Here is a 20342-nt window from a genome sequence, read left to right as displayed (position 1 = left end):
TTCACCTCCACGCCATTTTGTCTGCGCTTGGGTCCGTGCTGTCTCTTCTCCACACAGGCTGTGTCCCAATCCAGCGACCGCACGCATGTCTATGTTGCCGGATATATATATGTATATAGTTTGGTAGGAAGTAGACTGTAGAACAATAAAGCAATTACTTGGGGAACATACTCATATGTTCTTTTGATGTGAAGCAGGAAAGTGAGTCCTTCTCGGCCTGCTTTCACTGGGAGGGATGCAATCCAAAATTACAGGAGTAGAAAGTCATGATGAGAAGTATTCTGAAGCTGAAATACAAGAAGGACGGATACTTTTTGTCTATGATTTGGACGGGGGAACACATTGTGGTAGGGCCAGCCTGATAGAATCTGGCCCCCAAATAGGTGAAAGGTGTGGGCTGACCCTGTGCAAGATTATGGCAGAAAGACAAAGATCAAGAGCAGTAACTCATCATAATCTTAAAGATATGTAAATTAAAATGCTAGATAGGTAGACTATGGAGGATAGAGATTACAGATAAAATTGGTTTCAATTTTCAATGCTTTCAATAAAACTTTTTCCATTGATTATTGAGAAGAGTATAAATGATTTTCTACATGCCACAATGTAAATTAAAAAAAAAAAAGTTCTATTATATTTTGAGATACCAGCCTTGTTTCCTACCAACTTCTTGGTCAAATGGAAATCATTTTAAATCTAGATCTGCCAGGGTTATGGATATTTTTGGGCTTAACTTTATACAGTGTTTATTTTATTACATTTGGGATATCTTTATTATTATCCATTCAAGAATAAAATAGACACGTTTTCAGTGATGTACTCGGAAAGGTATGTATTTTTGTTCTCAGCAGGCATAACCTTTGGCGATGTGTAACAATCAGAGCAAATAGTATTTTTACAAGACGAACACAGAGCCGTTTACTTGTTGAGAACGTGGTATATTGAGCGTTAACGTTTCTCTGAATCGAGTTCCCACAGACGTGATTATCCTTTCATCAGGCAAAACGTCCTCGGTTTGCTGAAATAATCCTGTCCGATACCACGTGAGAACAATAAATGTATCATTTTGTGTAATGCAAGGACACTCATCTTCCACCTTACGTCAGTAAAACATCACTACTTCATGTCTAGTTGGTTGAAATGGAGACGGAGTCAACTGGATCCACACTCCCTGCCCAGTGCGCACTCCTGAAGCAAGGGAAACAAATTCTGTCGGGGATAATTAACTGCCTTGTCTGTCTGGCCCACCATATGGCTTTGCAAGTGGTAAAATTACAGTGAAGTTCTTAATATTTTGAATGTACTAAATTAAAATATACTGTAAATACTCACTAAACTTATAAAATTTAGTCCAAAAAACTCTACATGTGTAGGATGTTTTTGACTTTATGATGCACGTCCAATAAGACATATTGTTAAAATGGATTTTTATTAAATGAGAGCCAACATATTCATTTATGTCCTCCGTAATGGACATTTGTTTTGGTCCGTATATTTTCACTTATTTGAGCTACCCTACTAATTCCCCGTGTACTAAATAGAGGACGTCCTGGGCTTTTAATTGATATGTCATGTGTTTGAGTGGCCTCTTTTAGCTCCAAAGTGGCAGGAAGTGACTACAAAAAAGTTAAACTGAAAGATTTTTTTTCTTCAGTTCTCAGGAGGTTAAGATTACGCATCCTTTGATGTAGATATTATTTTATATAAGTGCTGTGAAATGAAGCCCTTATGTCAGTGTGTGTATTATTGTTTTGTAAAACGCCCTTACTTAAAACCCATGTATAAATGATCTGTGATTGTTTAGTTATGCCTAGGAAAGTTTATATCGTCAGCCATTGAAGTCGCCGGTTAGCCGGAGGTAGCATAGCGTGTGTACGGGAGCCAAATCAGGGTCACCTTTCCTGTTTATAGTTTTCACCCTCATTGTTAAAGTAGGTTTACTCTTTACAGCGGACTTTCTGTTGGTCAGTCTTCTGCAGCTGGTGTTTGACTTCACCCGCCTGCTAAACGGACATTTAGCGGCAGATGACAGCGACAGGCGGGGTGTTGGTAGCTATTCGGTGATAAGAGATAAACTGGGTAGAAGGTGGCTGTCAGGAACAGATAAAATTGAAAGCAACGGTCCAAAAGTGACAATGTAGCGGTTACAAGCTGTACGGGAGGACACGTTGTGTTGGCAGACCGGCTGGATGTCCAAAAATGTTTCTCCTGGTGGACTTACTGAACCAGAAACGCATTGACACACTCAAAGACTGAGTCCGGAGAAAGAAATACAAAGAGATTTATTTTTATTTTTTTGTCAGAATCATCAATTATCATCTATTATCTGGTAAATAGCTGTGAACCAGGACGATGTGTCTTTTAATACGCGCGCCAGGCTGCACACACAAAGTGCATCTATCCAGGTTGAAGCTAATGTATCGTCCGACCCTCTCAGCTACCCTCCGGAGGACGAGGCAGTCCACCGAGCTCAAGTCCTCTCTCCTTCCGACCCCGGCATTCTCTCTCTGGGCCGCTAGGCACTACATGCCGCGCGGCCCCTTCACGGGTCTCCCTGTACTTTGTTCATACTCTCGGGCATTCACTCACACACCTGTTGCCTTTGCTAGCTCTTCAGCATCTTCTGGAAACACACCTGCCGGATCAGTGAAGACCGAGACCCCCACTGTTGTCCCCCTGAGGGATCTTAAAAGGATTATACGACTGGCTTACCCAGAGAGATGGAGACTGGCAGGTGTGTAACATTTACCTGAAGGGGTTAAAGGGTTCATGAATAAAAATGCTCTATTTTAACTGATAACAAAAAGCTTCACCTTTTTATTATGAAGTTTCTCAGAGCCTGATCAATACAGGATAATTTGAGTTTTTAATTTAATTGACATTTCTCATTAAATATTTACATTTTTAAAACAAATGGGAACAATAGGCCAGCCGTAGGCTTGAAGAGTGTACCTTATTCGTTTTCTTTTATATTCCTAACTCGTCTAATCCTTGTCAGTAATGGCAATAATGAAAGTGAAAGGTAGCTACCAACTCTCAAAAGTAAATCCGTAAATGGGGATTCATCCTCTACAAGCAAATCGACGAAATATCAGAATCAATGAAAGAAGTAAAGAAATTAATAATTCATCTTAGACTTATTTGATCAAAGTTTTGGGGGATTTCTAGATTTCAAAATAAGTTTTAGAGTTTGGGAATGGCTGCTTTATACACATGCAGTACGTTAGTTATACTGACTCGATGACTACAGCAGGATCAAAATTGACCTTTTATGTGTGACTAAGCACACTGACAAAACAGTTGTTTAGTTAAGGCAGTCAGTTTAGTTAAACCCTGTCAGTAGGCCAGGGCCAAATTTCTTTACATGCAGGAAAAACCTGACTTCACATCATCTCCTGCACTGCTCTGCTTTGCTACTTGTGCTTGTCCCAGAGTATTGTAAATCATGAAATTGGACTCCTTCTGATAGAAGAAATATGTGATGACACACTATAAATTTCTCCCTAGGATACTTTCCTCCATTATGAGAGTTTCACCTAAATACAAAAAAATTAGGCACCCATGATGGAAGTCTGAGGTGTACACATAAGGAAAATAAACATATTTTTAACCAGTGGAGACTAATTTAATCAGGCATTTAATTTTGTTCACTAGATGGTCTAAAATATCAGGAAAACTCATAAACATATGTTCTGTATTCATCTAACAAGTTAATATATACTCATTGTCTTAACTATAAGCAGCTCGATTACAATTACATGCTTAGTCACCACCCAAATGCCCATTTTAGGACTGGGAAAAAATGTAAAAATACATTCTATACTCAGTTATACTTTAATGTGTTTGTCTACACCGAGGTAAAGCCACTGAGCAAGCCGAGTCCCTGGAGGATTTACATGCCGCTTTTTGCGGTACAGTGTCTGGTTAAATTTTCAAAGTTGAAACTTGCGTAGACAGGCATAACCATTTCTTCTGTTGTCTTACACCTCACTCACAAAGGGAGTATGTTCTTTAGTAACTCTTTGCATCAGTCGGTCAGTATGGGGAAGGAAAGAAAATCATACATTTTTACTTGTCACAGTTGACCATTTACATTAAACAAGAGGGTACTTCCTGTTTCTGATGAAGTTTTTTTTTTTTTTTTTTTGATTTATGGTGTTGTCTGACTTTTATTTTTTTTTGCACAACCCTCGTGTTTCACAGCTCTCAGTACAAGTGAAGTGGAAAGTACATAATACAGGCAGTTTGTAATTTCTACCTACTTCCTGGCCTCAATACTAGGCTCATTTTCAAGCCATGATTCCTCCAGTGATTCCTCACTGATTTCTCTTAGAGGGACTCGGATGGCTGTGCAGCCATATTTTCCTTTCTAGTAGGTCACAACAGGTCACCTCATTTTTGCCACTTCATCTTTATCAGTTCCAGAGATTATAAGGCAGAGACGGAAGAAATCTGATATTGTCCATAGTTCCACATCCAGACTCGGTAATCTAATTACTATACGATGTAAGTCTCTTCCTCTTAAGTCTGTCTCTCCTGCAATTATGGCCCTATTTAACAGTAGATCTTTATCTAATAAATCATTTATTCTTAACAATTTTTTCACCTCTCAAAAATTAGACATTTTCTTTGTCAGTGAGACTTGCCCTAAGTCAGGCAACTGTTGTTCCCTCGTAGAACTTTTTCCACCAAATTATAATTTCTTGAATTCCCCGAGGTGCTCAGGTGGTTGAATAGCAGAGGTTTATAAGGATCATCTAAACTGTGTCCCATTTAATCCTGTTTCTTTGAACTTTTTCCAATTTCTATCCTTCAAAATTAAGTGTGAATATCCAGTTTATATTGTAATCTATCAACCTTCCAAATGCTACAATAATTTCTTGTATGAATTCTCTAAAATAGTCTTGTCTGTTATTGTTAATTTTGATTTAAAAACATTATTTTGATAGGTGACTTTAATTTACATGTTGATAATCCCTCTAACTGCACTGCCACTGAATTTCTTAACATGGCAAAATCATTTAATTTAGTGCAACATGTTACCGGCCCCACTCTGGATCTGTTTTTTGCTCTTGGTTTCTCTATAAACTCCTTGCTTATGTCTGACCTACCTATTTTTCAAGTATCATTGACTTAGTTAATTGGTTTACTGATATGTGTTCATTGATTCTAGATAGTGTGGCACCAATAAAAGCCCCAGTCATCAATTCTTCCCCCTGGATCAGCGATCGCACAAAAACACAAATATTATTATTTTGCTAGTTTTATTAACGATAAACATAACTCAAGGTTCCTGTTTCACACCATCAGTACTCCTTAATCCTCCTTAATTTGCTGTACCTCCCATGTCTTCTGTGAAAAGTGTTTAGAGTTCTTCACTGGCAAGATCAACAGTATCAGGAAGCACTTTGTAACCCTGTGTTTTGAAAAGTGCTATACAAATAAAGTTATTATTCTTCTTTATTATAATTAAATAGTCTTCATTGCTCAGTGCCCCTGCTGCTCTCTGTTCTGTTAAGGTACATTTCAGGTTAGATATTTAACCCTGAGTAGTGTCATTTTCTTGCGGGGTCACTGGAATAACCTATTCAAAATTAGGAGACTTTGTTTGAAATTCTAGATCTGGATTTCTTTTAGTTCTGATGTTTTTCTTTCTCTTTCTCTTTTGTCCACTACAGCTGGTGTAAGTTTCCTGACTGTCTCCAGTGCAGTAACGATGTCAGCTCCCTTCTTCCTGGGCAGAGTGATTGACACCATTTACACCAGTGCAACAGACACTGAGACGATGACGGCCTCGCTTACATCGCTGTGTATCATGCTGGCGGGAGCATTTCTGTGTGGTGGAGCATGCAATGCTGCCAGAGTCTACCTCATGGAGTCCTCAGGTGAGAGAATTTAATTTTTGTAAAATAGAGGCCAGCTTGATAGCATCAGAAATCATTGTTTGCTTTTTTTTTCTTTTTCCTCCAGGTGAACAGATTATTCGTAATCTCCGTGCCTCCCTCTTCTCCTCCATCCTCAGACAGGAAGTGGCATTCTTTGACAGGAATAGGACTGGTGAACTTATCAACCGGCTCTCCTCTGATACAGCCGTGGTGGGCAGCTCAATCACAGACAACCTGTCAGATGGGCTGAGAGCTGTTGCCCAGGCAGCTGCCGGTGTCAGCATGATGGTGAGAGTCACTCAAACATTCTGAATGCAGTTTTTTTTCTGCATATAACAAATTCTGCCATCTGCCACAGAGCTTTTGGCCAGTTACTAAAGGAAAATCACCATATCAGAGAAGTAATTCTAGACTTTTTATTGTCTAACATCTATACATAAGAATCAATGTCTTGTTGGCCACAAAAATAATTATCTTTAACTGGAAGCTCACAGTGAAAAGGGTAATAGTGTTTTATCTAATCTTTTTCCTTCCTCCACCAGATCACCGCAAAGTTGTGGTTTTTCTCTTCTTTTATTTGTGTTACACTAGTGACTGCCAAAGTCAATATGTAATGCGCCATGTTATTAGGTTCACAGAAGACAGGGTATCTCTTCTGAATAGTGATGACTGTGATGGCCTTACAATAGGGTTTTCACAGAATGGTGCAAGTTGTCAATGCATAAAGAACTAAAGAAAGAGTTGCGGATTTTAAGAAGAATCCTACATCCATCTCAAGCATATGTAGCAGCATAAATAACTTGGCACTATAGTTTAATAACAGGTTGACCTTTGAGGTTCAGATGAATGCTGTCTGTAGAAAAGCTCATTGGCTCATGAGAATGTTTTATTTCAGTTTTATTGAATCTGTTCTTACTTTCTCTTTAGTCATCTGATTAGCTACTACTGGTACTGAGCTTTAATCACCCAAAGTGTGCCACGAAATTGCAGTGTGAACCTGAATGACATTCCTCACTTGTATAAGTTTAGTATTTTAACAGCCTAGTCACTATTGGCTGTTCCTAGCCACCTCTTGACTAAGGAGTTGAAGTTGCTTCTATATATGGAGCTAAATCAGGGTCAAAAGTTCATTTGAAATAGCGATATAAAGTTTTGATATTTAATTATTTAGTTATTTATTTTTAACACATTTTTTTGTTTCCTTTGTTCCTCCTTTTTTTAGCGTTTCAATTTATTTGTCCCTACCAAGTTCATAGCTGCTGTGGCTTAGCGACCTACCAGCCAATCAGATAACAGCATTCCTTGTTGCTGGGGTAAATCTATTGCCGCCACAAGCTCATTCTCATATTTTTGCTTGTGGCAGAAAATATCTATATTCTTGATGTGCTGTTATGGACCTTAAACTTTGTGGCTTTTTACAGCATATTTATTGTTAATTTAGTACTGTTTGCTGTATGATTATGTGACTTTGTGCACATGTCTAAATTGCCCCTTGGAGACAATAAAATATACTATCTAGACAAAAGCATTGGCACCTACACATATAGCTACAGGAACTACTTGTACATGTAAACATGTAATACCAGAGGAGCTTTGGAACTCTGCGGTTATTCAATCAGCAGAGGAGAGGCTCTGTTGATTCAATAACTATGCTCTTAAGCACTCAGTGACCCCTGATCTGTAACTTTACATGGCCTGCTACTTAATGACTGAGGTGCTGTGGTTCCTAAACAAGAATACCACTTGCAGTTGATCGTGGAGTATCTAGGACAGAAGAAATTTCATAAACTGACTTGTTGCACTGGTGACATCCTGTTACAGTACCACGCTTGAATTTGGCAAGCTCTTTAGAATGACGCATTCTTTCACAAATATTTGTAAAGGTAGCGTGCAAGGTTAGGCCATTTTTTTTGTTGTTGTTTGTTTTGTTTGGTTATTTTTTTAAATGCATCTGTGGCAATGGTACTGGAAAAACCTGAATTCACAGAATAAGAGGTGTGGCCAAATACTTCTTTTCAGTATAGTGCGTGACATCTTGATCCGTCTTGAAAGTGTAGCCACTGTGGACAAAGGGGTAAAGTGTTTTCTTGTTATCAGTATTGCCTTTAGGAATGAAGAGTTGTTGAAAACCTCATCTTAAACCTGAAATGTCATGTAGTTTCTGTTAAAAACCTCTCTTAAATATCTCTCTCTCTTACATAAAAGCTGCTTCAGTTATTGAGCTGTATTCCAGCAGAGCGTGGATAGTTTTGTTTTTCTTTCACTACAAGGAAGTGTCTTCTTTATTTGCAGTTTTCCACTGTTGTAAAACTGGTTTACCAAAACTAGGAAATGGTTTTATTTTGGTGAAGAACTGCCACACCTTGATCAAACCTTCAAACCACACACATTTTTCATCCCTTGTAAGGAAGTAAAATGAATTCCTCTTGTAATAAACACTCAAGCAAATGAATGTAATCGGGTGTTATATTGGGTGGATCTTTACTGGCATGATAGCTTTATTAATCGACTAAATCTTGTGACATGTCACTGTGAGCTTACTTTTCTAAATGCTTTCATTCATAACAAAAGAAGACTAAAAAGATTTTCTGCCTTGTTACAATAATTATTAGGAGTTCTATTGACACTACAGTGGTCCCTCGTTTATCGCAATAGTTACGTTCTAAAAATAACCCGCGATAATTGAAATCCGCGAAGTAGCTAACTTTATTTTTTACAATTATTATAGATGTTTTATGGCTTTAAACCCCATCACTACACACTTTATACACTTTTCTCCGACAGGCATGAACATTTTCACATTTTTCTCTCTTGTTTAAACACTCTCAAAGTTCAAACCTTTGTAGAAAAATAAGTCCAGTATTATAGAATAAAAGCAAAGGCACCCGCGGTTGCCTCTGACGGTGCAAAACGTTTCATCGACATTTTTCTGTTTGTTTGAGAAAACTTCCAAACATACAGTACAGCGCTTCAGAGTCACACTGCTAGCGATAGAAGATTTAGATAAATTTGACAAGCTGAACGCATTCTGTACTGTACAGGAGACACGGCACGAGATTGATTGACAATGGTCTACAGCCAATCAGAACGCAGAACACAATGCGCTGTTTAAAAAAACAAAAACAAAAAACCGCATCCAAATTGCACAAAAAAAAATCCGCGAAACAGCGAGAGATCACTGTACTTAAATTCAGTAATATATACAGTAATATTAATAGCACAAAGGCACAGAAAGCACAGTCTTCCCTTATTTAGTAGGTTTGGGTGGTGTTTTATTGTCCTGTAAAACCTTACAGAGCTTCGAAAAGGTAAACAATATAAGTTGTGTTTTCTTCCTTTACACATCCTCCTTTTAAGTAGTTAAATTTGATTTATCTAAATGAAATTTCACCTGTACAGTATGTAGTCATTTGCTATGAACTTGCTTTCCTTCCTTGTTTTTGCCATTTATTTTAATGAACTCCTGTTTTTTCTTGTCTTTTCTTTCTTCTTGCAGTTCTACGTCTCCCCCAGTCTTGCGAGCTTTGTGTTGCTGATTGTTCCACCTATGGCCATTATTGCTGTCATCTATGGCAGATACCTTCGCTCCATCTCCAAGCACACACAGGATGCACTCGCACAAGCCACACAGGTACGCAAACAGACTGAAGACGCTGCAGTGAAGCAGCATGTGGGTTAAAAAGCTTGAACTTTTTTCTTTATAATGATTATTTTGCTTTTTGGTGTTGAAAAGTACTTACGCAGGAATGAAAGGATGTTTGTGGAAATGAAAATTATCAACCTACAAACAGCTAAATTTAAAGACACTCTGAAAATCAAAGTGAATAAATGATGCGTCAAGTTAGTCCATTTTACTGAAATTTCATTGCAGCAATTATAAATGGTACTCTTTAGTTTGTATGGGCCTCACATGCTTGTATGCATACCTGACAATGCTGCATGGGGCATGGTCCAAAGGAGTTGACAGGTGGTGTCGTGGGGACTCTCCTCCCAGATCTGGACTAGGGCATCAGTAAGCACCTGGGCAGTGTGAGCTGCAACCTGGCGGCATTGGACAGATCACAAAAAATAATGTCCCTGAGGTGTTCTATTAGATTTAGGTCAGGCGAGCGTGGGGGCAATTCATTGGTATCAGTTCCTTCATCCTCCAGGAACTTCCTACATATTCTTGCCTCATGAGGCCGGGCATTGTCGTGCACCGGCAGGAACCCAGGACTCACTGCACCAGCTTCACCAGGGTCCAAGGATTTCATCCTGATTCCTAGTCAGAATGCCGTTACCTAACCTGTGGAGGTCTGTGCATGGATATCCCTACAGAGACCATCACTGATACACCACCAAGTTGCTCATGCTGAACAATTTTACAGCCAGCATAATGCTCTCCCTGGCTTCTTTAGACCCTTATATGTTTGTCACATGTGCTGACAGTGAACCTGCTCTCGTCTGTGAAAAAAACAGGGTCCCAGTGGTGGACCTATAAGTAGTATATGAGTAGAAGTACAAATAACATGTATGAATAATAATAATAATAATAACAATAAAACCCAAGCAAGGCAACAAAATGCAATAAAACTCTATGTAACCAGCTAAATATGAGATGAGAAAGTGATGGAAAAATAGAAAAACAGTTCAATAAAGCACAATAAAAATGGCTTACTTCATTTAGTCATTCAGTGTGGGGCTACTTTGAAGGGACTCAGTATAACAAAGTGTGGCGTTCAGTAAATTGGCTTATTTACGGTTTCTCTCTCCCTATGTTTCGTGTACATATTATATAAATATTCCACTTGTTTTGGTAACTTTATAAAATTGGCAGACAGAGTAAATTTGTTTGTTGATAATTTCATTTTCAATCAGCGAAGTCCTAATAAAACTGTGTGTGTGTGCGTGTGTGCGCGCATGTGTAGTTGGCAGAGGAGCGAATCAGCAACATGCGGACAGTCAGAGCTTTCGGTAAGGAGCTGTTAGAAGTCGACAAATACACACAGAAGACTGACCACGTCCTCAACCTGGCTAAGAAGGAGGCTGTGATGCGGGCTGGTTTCTTCGGAGTGGTGAGTGGGTTTGTGTCCTTTCAGTGATGCAAATGAAATCGGTTAGCAAATGAGGTGTTGCACACAAGCTTCTCCTTTTTGCCCCCATAGTTTGGGCTTGTCGCAATAAACAAGACATTGCCTCTTAACACGGGTGTGACCTGATTCCCCATACAAGGACGGAGAATACAGGAATTAATTTCTGTTGCATTGAAGGTTTTAATGCAACACAGCGTGTCCAGTTTTATAACCTTTTAAAGAGGTATATATTTAAAACTTGGTTATCTATATGCTGTTTTCATTAGGGAGGGTTAAATGAGGCTTAGATCATCCACTTCCTCTTACAGACCTAACTGTAATACAGAATTTAGTCAGCACCATCTAATACACTGTCAACAACAAACATGTACTGTATGATAAAATTTCTTGTTGCTCTGATGGATTTAAAATATTAAGCTAGCAAGACAGCTAAATGTGCATTATGTAGCCAGCATGTTGATTTAGGTTTCATTATTGTCTTTTTCTATTTGTAACAGATGTTAAGACAGGGTGGTGAGAAAACTCAACATTTAGCTTGTTGTGCTGGTTCCCTAATAGACGATTATCAGTGTAATTGAGGAGCAGTGGTCCCAGATGTTATGTTAATTGGATAACATGTGATTGGTGTGTGTGTGTGCGTGTGTATTTCAGACTGGTCTGAGTGGTAACATGATGATCCTGTCGGTGCTCTACAAAGGAGGCCTTCTGACAGCCAGTCAGCACATGACTGTGGGAGAGCTCTCATCCTTCCTCATGTACACCTTTTGGGTGGGCATCAGTATCGCAGGTAAGGTGCACATATTCATACGCATACATGATCCTGCTTATTAATTTCCTTACCTGAAAATTTACATCAGCGCTTGCATTGTGTCTCTGTGTGACTGCTAACTGTGCAATGGTTTTGTGTTTTACTTGCAGGTCTGAGTTCATTCTACTCTGTGCTGATGAAGGGTTTTGGAGCCGGGGCCAGGCTCTGGGAGCTGCTGGACAGAAAGCCTGAGTTTCCTCTGAATGGTCAGTACACATGTGCGTGCGCACACACACACACACCCTACCCCTAACCTAAGTCTAATTTTAACCTTACTTCAATGAACACTTAACTCCTACAGAAAGTAAAGACCAACAAGTGTCCATACTTGCCCAAATTGTTCTCTTTCTAATGTACACCTGTCATTAGTAGGGTATACTTGCAGTAATGGAAGTGTAATGTGCCCTGAGAGAAGTGAGTCCAGGCATAGTATGTATGTAGTGTGACTGCTAATCACACCCATGCATGGATTGATCCATGATGAAGTCAAAAAAAACTGTGTGTGTGAGAGGGCTGAGTGCCACCACTACAAAAGGCTGCACAAATTAATCTACAAAATTCATAAAACCATGAAATTCAATATGCTCTTCAACAATGCTTTTCAAAACCATGCATGTACATGTCCCTGTTTTCATGTTATGCGATAGTGTAAATTCAAATTTGATATATATACACACACACACACACACACACACACGCAGACACACACAATTACTAAATGATGGCAGATACTGGTATGTGTTCAAACAATAACTTAAAACAGGTTTTCCGAGTCATTTAGACCAGAACAAACCATAGGAACCAAAATCACCCTGAAGCTTAAACTATTTCTTATAAAAAGTAGTTGCAGAGGTGAGTATAGTATTGCATCACTGTTAGGGATGGGAACTGTTGAGAAGTTAGCCATTCCAGTTTCATTATTGATATCACTTATCAATTCAGTTCTCTTGGATTCTAATTGGGTTCACATTGGCTCCTCTTTGAGAGTCACCACCATTAATTAGCAGGATATCAAAAACATTGCATTTGTACAAATTAACTGCATGCTGTGTGGTCAAATGTTTGTGCATGTTTGGAGATATTTCCCCTCTTTGGTGTGATCAGTGTTTCTGTCATTACTCACAAAAGTAGTTATTATTACTCCTGCTTTTTCAACTCAGTCCATCACACAGCATAATGCAGCTATTTCTGGCATAGATGCAGTTTCACCTTTACCATCGCCCTCTTGTCGTTTTGTCCAATAAAAATAAAAGTAATCTGTATATTCACACTGTAGACTGCACCACTATTTTCCCTCCTCCAGCACACAAACTGAAATCAGCTGATGGTAGCACGAGTGCAAGTGGAACCGATAAGCATGAATGATAGGCAAGCAGACTAACAATTCCAAGAAATTGAACTACTGCGGAACTGGTTCTCTGCAAGTACCAGTTCTCGATTTCTATCCCTTATTACTGTGTAAAAGCATGTTTTGTCCTGTATATAAACTTTCAGAGATTTTATTGTGACTATAATCGACAGACTTTGAAATATTGATAGACTGTATGAATAAATTGAAGACTTTAGTCGTAAAACACGAGTCCATAAAAAGTTTTAAATATCCTTTGATTTATCCCCATTTTTGGCTTCTCTGTTAAAACATTAAATATCAAATTTAGATTTTAAGATTAGTGTTGAAACTCAACCTAGTAGCTTTATTTTAATTTTAAATGAGTTATTAGTGAATCTCACTTGACTAGTTTAATATATTAAATTCTGTGTTTGTCTCCCTCTGTTTCTTCACAGAAGGCCAAATCATTCCTCCAGACCAGCTGAAAGGCCAGCTCGAGTTCTGTGATGTCTCTTTTGCCTACCCGACACGTAAAGGAGCCCCCATTTTCCAGAACCTGAATCTTTCGGTTCCTGCTGGTAGCATCATGGCTGTAGTGGGGACCAGTGGATCAGGGAAATCATCCATGGTTTCCCTTCTCCTCAGGCTGTATGACCCCGATGCTGGTGAGAGCGAGCTTGTCACCCACAATGATGCAAATGCATTTCAAATGGTTGTTGTTTTTCTACTAAGAATTACAACCCTTCTTCAGGTAAGATCACCATAGACGGTCACAACATCAGGGATTTAAATCCCTACTGGCTCAGAGGTCACATTGGAACTGTTAGCCAGGTAATAGTTTGATGGTTAACTTGTTTTACATAGTGCCTTGAAAAAATAGTTGATACCCTTTGTGTTGGTCTATAAAATCTCAATAAAATACATTCAAGTTTGTGGTTGTAACTTCACAAAATGTGGGAAAGCTCAAAGTAGTGCATAATTGGAAGGAATGATGGAAGAAAGGATGTTCAAAATATTTTTAATATAAAAGTCAGAAAATTGTGGCATGCATTCAGCCCCTCTAGGCCAATACCCAGGGGGGCACACAGAACACAGGTTCTATTTATTAATTAGGTGTATGAGTGTATGTGCTACTTTGTGTTGCTCTATGACATAATATCCCAATAAAACATTTAGGTTTGTATTTGTAACGTGACAAAATGTGTAAAAGTTCAATTAATGTATAAATGTGTTTTTAAAAAAGTACCTTTACTCCTACTTTTTCAAGGCACTGTGCAACAGATGTATCCCCCACAGCACATGGTAAATACAGCAGACACAACACTTAATATATTACTCTGCATGACTCACTCCTTTATGTTTCGCCTCTTGCAGGAGCCAGTGCTCTTTTCCTGCTCTATCAGAGAGAATATTGCATATGGAGCGATGGATCCAGACGCTGTAACCACAGAGGATATCTACAGAGCAGCCAAAATAGCCAACGCCTATGACTTCATCCAGACGTTTCCTAAAGGCTTTGACACTGTGGTGGGGGAGAAAGGAGTGCTGCTGTCAGGTGAGGAACCAAAGCAACTATTTATCAGTTTATGAGCCGGTACTACAGAAGGCATAATTTGTAAGAGTTAAATGGGATCTATTATGTTATCTGTCCATTTTGTTAACAGTTTATTCAATTCGGGATTGCAGGGGAGGCGGAAGCCCATCTCAGCTGTCTTTTATTACACATGTTCTGTCTGAGAGGGGATGTCCTGACATGGTCATCTCAATACTTTATTTGTGAGGTGCAGCCAATTAGAAGAAAGTTGATTTAAAGGGAAATGAGCTAAAACAGTTTGGTTTAGACAGTGGATGAACTGAGGAGCTGCACTAATTCTCAGAAATAAGAATTATTTAGAACTGTGAGTCATACAAAGCTACTCCAATTGAGTCCCAGGAAAAATGTGTAGCTGGAAAAGGGCATTATAGATCCCTTTTTTAAACAGGGTTTTATGTTTTATGTAATTATTGGGGAAACATACTATCATAATTCTAATCATGTATTGAAACTCTATAATATGTAAAAATTTATTTTGAGAATCAAGCAAAGCCCCAAAAAGTCATCTTCTTCTTTTAAAATACACCACTACTTACTGTTCAAAACATCTTGCTAATTTTCACCCAAAGGTTTAGCTTGTGACTCTGAAGTGCTTGTATTTACTGTGTGTGTGAGACGGCTTTTTGTCTAATAGTGGAAATCTTTTTTTTTTTTTGTTAGTTTTCTTTCCTCTGTTCAGAAGATATGCTCTCTGTTCTAGACTCCAGTTTCATTTTATTGGATTTTCTTTTCTTTAAATCTCTTTTAAGCTGCTGTTTATTAACATAACCGTGTCCACATAGATAAAGGGCATGTTAACTTGTGTGTGTTGGTGGTTTTCAGGTGGTCAGAAGCAGAGAATAGCCATAGCCAGAGCTCTGATCAAGGTAAATACACGATGTTTGTTTTCCTGCTTGAACATGAGTGTGCTCACAACTTTTATGAGAACATTTGTCACTTTTCTTATCTACTAACCAGCCACTCTAATATTAAATGTCATCCAAAACAGTGTCTCTGTATCTAATCAGTATATTCACTGAATGAGGTTTAAAATTACCAGGCTTTTACTTTATAACCAGAATTGGTGTCTTTAAATAATTTTCTTTCAACAGAATCCAAAGATCCTGCTTTTGGATGAGGCTACCAGGTAAGATGGAGACATAATTACAGAATTAGTTCTCATAATAGACCTCATAATATTTTTGACAATGTTAATCCAGTTTTCATTATTCACTAATTTGAGCATAAATGCAAGATAAAATAATCTACGTCTGACATTAATTTGTTTTTAAAAATATCTAAACAATCCTCTTTCTGTAGTGCGCTGGATGCTGAGAATGAGTCCCTTGTCCAGGAGGCTTTGGAGCGTCTGATGGAAGGTACCCGCTTTGCTTTCTCTACCTTTCATGTTGCATCACAAGCGTAACCAAACTTGTATTTTAATTTTACCTTTGTGCTGTTCTCGTCCTTTCAACAGGGAGGACAGTCGTGATCATCGCTCACCGTCTTTCTACGATTAAGAACGCCAACACTGTTGCTGTGCTGGACCAACAGCGCATAGCTGAGTGTGGTCAGCCCACTGAGCTGCTAGGAAACAGGGAGGGACTGTTCAGGAAGCTGATGGAGAAACAGGCGTTTCTGCAGGAAGAGCAGCAGCAAGAACTTATCTCACAGGACAGGGAGCACAGATACGTGAATGACAGAGAAATCAGGAGGTGAGATCGGTGGCTGTGATAACCTTTGAACTCCAGTGAGTGGAAGCCACTGGAAAAAACTAAAAATAAATAAACAAAAGAGAGGTTTTTCTTTAGGGCTTAGACTTTACTTTTCTGTCTTATTGCTGAACATGAAGAGTCGATAACTCTGTTTACCCTGGAAACAGAAAGTGTGATTAAAAGTTAGCACTCCTCACACAGATGACTTACTGCCAGCTGTGACTTAAAACCAGTTTTAGGGGAAAAGCTCAAATCCTGTTTTCTATCATTCAGATGTTCAAGAGGAATTTGAAGAATTTAAATGTGAGACTGCGTCTGATCCTCTTCTTCCAAAACAGTCTAGCTAAATGCATATTTGTTTTTGTGTCACTACTGCTGATTTTCTTTTTTATATAAAGACTTGAAGCTGTCACATTGTTAAAACTGTCACATTAGAGTCTACAGGACTGAACACTATTTTAACACATTTACATTAATGTATGCACATTTGTCATGAGAAATATCAGTTCTGGCCTAAAAATAACAGCTAAGGTGCTACATATGTTAAAATATTTATCTCAAAAAGAGTCCCTGTGAATCATATTTATGGTGGGACTGGTTCTCTAAGACATTTATTACGTTCAGTTACACTGTAGCTCTTTGTTTTCAGGATTTAACTGACAGCCTTGAAACTGCTGAACTCTACTGTCTTTGTTTGTCAAATGTAATAAAAATGAGTTCAGATGCAGGGTAAAGCTGACTGAGGCTGCTGAGCAGACACTTTTATGTTTGGAGATCTGCTGCTCTCAAGGAGGAAGGACACTGGAGTCAAGTCAATCGTGTCTGTGTGGGTCTGCGTATCATCAAAATGTCTATTTCACTGTCTGAAATCCACATTTTCATCGTCTTATATCGTCTTCAGAGAGTTACCCAGTGCAGATGAGATTGTAACCTTTTAATTTGAAAAAGCAGAAAACGGCATTGCACCTTTAAACATGTAGCGACCCCCCCCCCCCCCCCCCCAAAAAAAATGAAGGATGACACTTTGCTGATGAAGTTTTCAGGTTTAATGGCAATAAACCCTCAATCTCACCGTAAGAGTTGAGGATGTAAACAAAAACAGCGTTTAAGTTGAAAATCCAAACTCTTACAAACTTAAACATTTACAACATAAAGTAAGCTTCTACATAAAATTTAACAAATGTAGCCTCTGTCACACAAAACATCTAAACATGTGCTTATCCAGGTCATTAACATACCTTGTGCCTCTATCAAGGGGGCTGCTAATGACAAAATAAATCTCCATGGGCTCCGTTATACCATTCCCCTTCAAACTCCACCGATTACCGCCAAACTGCGCCGACAACAGTTTTTACAGGAAGTCGTCCCTTCAAAATAATAGCTTCAAAACTCAAACAGGAAGCTGATAGTAGATAAAGGCGATAAGGTGCAAGGAACTAAATAAAAGTAGGGTTATTTACTGGATGTGCACTTGGCTGGCTTTAAATTCTCTATAAACATGTAACCACCTACATGTAGCCACAGTGCTGAATCTTATAAGTTGCATAGAGACACAGACTCAGAAGTGATTACACTCCTGCATAAATATTAGGTTCATAAATGCCCTCTTCACGTCTCACTGAGATTCTGTTTGAGAGTATATATTTTAACTTTTAACCCAGACATTTAAATGTCCTGAGGCCAAATTCCCTGCTTCTCTATCAGAAACAGCTCCTTTTTATTTGTAGCTTTAGAGCCCAGTTAACCTTTGTAACGAGTAGCTGGGAACATTACTGATTACAAGTCTGCACCAAGGACTAAACTCCTTTTGTATTTTACTGAGAGAGTGAAAACAGGCAACATGAAGGACTTGCAGATTATAATGTTATAACTTACACACAGACATTAATATTTCATATTAATTATGAACTAATTAACCATTTGGATCAGTGAGTAATGGTTCAAATACTGCAACAGTAATTTTTTATTTTTTATTTTTCATAAAACTGAATCCAGCATTGATCTGCAGTGACTTATCTTGTGTGTCACTTTGTGTTTGTGTTGTTTTTGGAGATGTTATTATTTTTATTCATTGCAGCGTGTAGACTGTAAGTCAGCAGGATTTTATCGGTGTGTTCTTTATATTAAGTATATTCATCACAAGATGGTTTATTGTGGACACTTTTCTTCTTTATCTTTATTTTTCACTTTAGAAGAAAATAATTTTTACTCGAATCACATTGGAGTTTCATGTCACTGTGACATGTTAGTCCACATTTTAGAGCTAAGTATACTTGAAAAAAAATGCCTTGAATCTCTTTTTGCCAAACCGAAGAAGATGAAGATTAAATTCAATCCACACTAAAGTAAATGCTGAATGTCATTAAAAGCTGATAGTAAATCTATGTGCTCACGCAACTCAGTTTCTTTTTCTAACTTGTATATAACAAGATACAAATATGGCTGAAAGGACACATGGTGGATTTCTAATGTTTTTTCTGCAGTTAATAAATTGTCATACTTCTATGTAAAGATAAATAAAGTGAAATATTCATAAGTTGGTCTGTGTGTGATGGGGCGGGGGGCAGGGGGGAAGACAGGACAAAAGACGTGCTGTGAATGAGAGCCTGAGAGTGATAATAACTAATGATTAAAGTATGGTTTATAAACAGATGAGTGAAGAAGAAACAGCGCCCCATGGGAAGCCCCCAGCAGCCCAGCCCTATGGTAGTGTAACTAAGGGGGGTTCAGGATCACTTGATACAGTCCTAACTATAACCTCTGTTAAAAAGGAAGGTTTTAACCCTGATCTTAAAAGTGGAGAGGCTGTCTGTCTCCCGAATCCAAACTGAGAGCTGGTTTCACAGAAGAAAATCCTGAAACCTGAAAGTTCAGACAAAATTGGGAGAACACACAGATAAAGGAGTTTAACAGAACTAAAATTATTTAGTTCTGTTAAATGAACTATTTAATGAAAACAAACTGAATAGAAATGTGCAGTAACTAAATCTATTAAAAAAAAGTCCTCTTTGGCTCCCAGAAACAAACCTAAACAAAACCACATGCTTAGCTGCTGCAGAGGAGAGAGGGAACATATTTTAAAAAATCAGCCACGTGGTGACAGGTGTGCTTCCTCTTAAGCCCTGCCTCACACAGGTTGCCCACCTCCGACACAAACCAAGAGAGTTGAGTGAGCAGGGTCATCACACTAGTATTTAAACTTGTTTAAACAGTTTACAAAGAAGCTGTTACACTCCTACTCTTCAATTGACTTTCCTCTACAGTTCCAGCAAAAACCATGTGATGATGAATCAAGCAGTCCCAGCTGCTCTGCCATTCTCTGTCATTACACCACATTTGTTCACCTGTCTTACAGTTAGGACCATAAGTATCTGGACGGTTACATTTTCAGCTTTTATTCAGTGAGTTTAATAAAAGTATTGCACTAACTTGCAATATAATATCAATGGAAATAAGGAACACAACATTCTTTACTTATCATCTAAATCCATAAAACAGTGGTTATAGGATTATCAAACATGTCATGAATTGTATTGATTCTAATGTGTTTTTGTTTTTGTGAGTTTATAAAAGTGATTTTAATATTTGATCTTTAATATGATTTTTTTTAGGCTCACATCTCTCTGTATGTCTGGTTTTGCTGATTCATTTAATGTGCCATCAGACTGCCAGTGACTGCAGATGAAAATGAGCCTGTGTGGCTAAATGTGGCATATTTACATGATGAATTCAAGAGTCAAGACTCAACAAGCTTATTGTCATTTCGTATGGTGTTACCCAGGCTGAAACAAAATACTGTTTCTCACCAGCCTCTACAGTGCAATAAACAATACAGTTTAAAAAGAATACGTTTTTAAAAAAGAGCAGTGAAAAGATAGTGATAAATTGCAACAATAGATAGGGATAAATAACATAAAATCTAAATTCTAAAACAAACTCAAGTCACACTCATTCAGGTA

General features: G+C 38.3%; 1 protein-coding gene across 1 annotated transcript; it reads left to right on the top strand.

The window, feature by feature from the left end:
* Positions 1 to 1846: 1846 nt before the first annotated feature.
* Positions 1847 to 17379, top strand: abcb10 (ATP-binding cassette, sub-family B (MDR/TAP), member 10). The gene is made up of 14 exons (XM_063477376.1): positions 1847 to 2734; positions 5679 to 5885; positions 5971 to 6173; positions 9382 to 9516; positions 10793 to 10939; positions 11609 to 11744; positions 11876 to 11971; positions 13551 to 13760; positions 13847 to 13926; positions 14470 to 14650; positions 15512 to 15555; positions 15781 to 15815; positions 15989 to 16047; positions 16146 to 17379. The coding sequence occupies exons 1-14, from the start codon at positions 2353 to 2355 to the stop codon at positions 16385 to 16387; spliced, it is 2157 nt and encodes a 718-aa protein (XP_063333446.1). The 5' UTR covers positions 1847 to 2352; the 3' UTR covers positions 16388 to 17379.
* Positions 17380 to 20342: the final 2963 nt, after the last annotated feature.

Source organism: Pelmatolapia mariae, linkage group LG1, assembly GCF_036321145.2.
Source record: "Pelmatolapia mariae isolate MD_Pm_ZW linkage group LG1, Pm_UMD_F_2, whole genome shotgun sequence".
NCBI lineage: Eukaryota > Metazoa > Chordata > Actinopteri > Cichliformes > Cichlidae > Pelmatolapia > Pelmatolapia mariae.
Note: the sequence above shows the minus strand (reverse complement) of the source record. Positions and strands in the feature narration are given on the sequence as shown.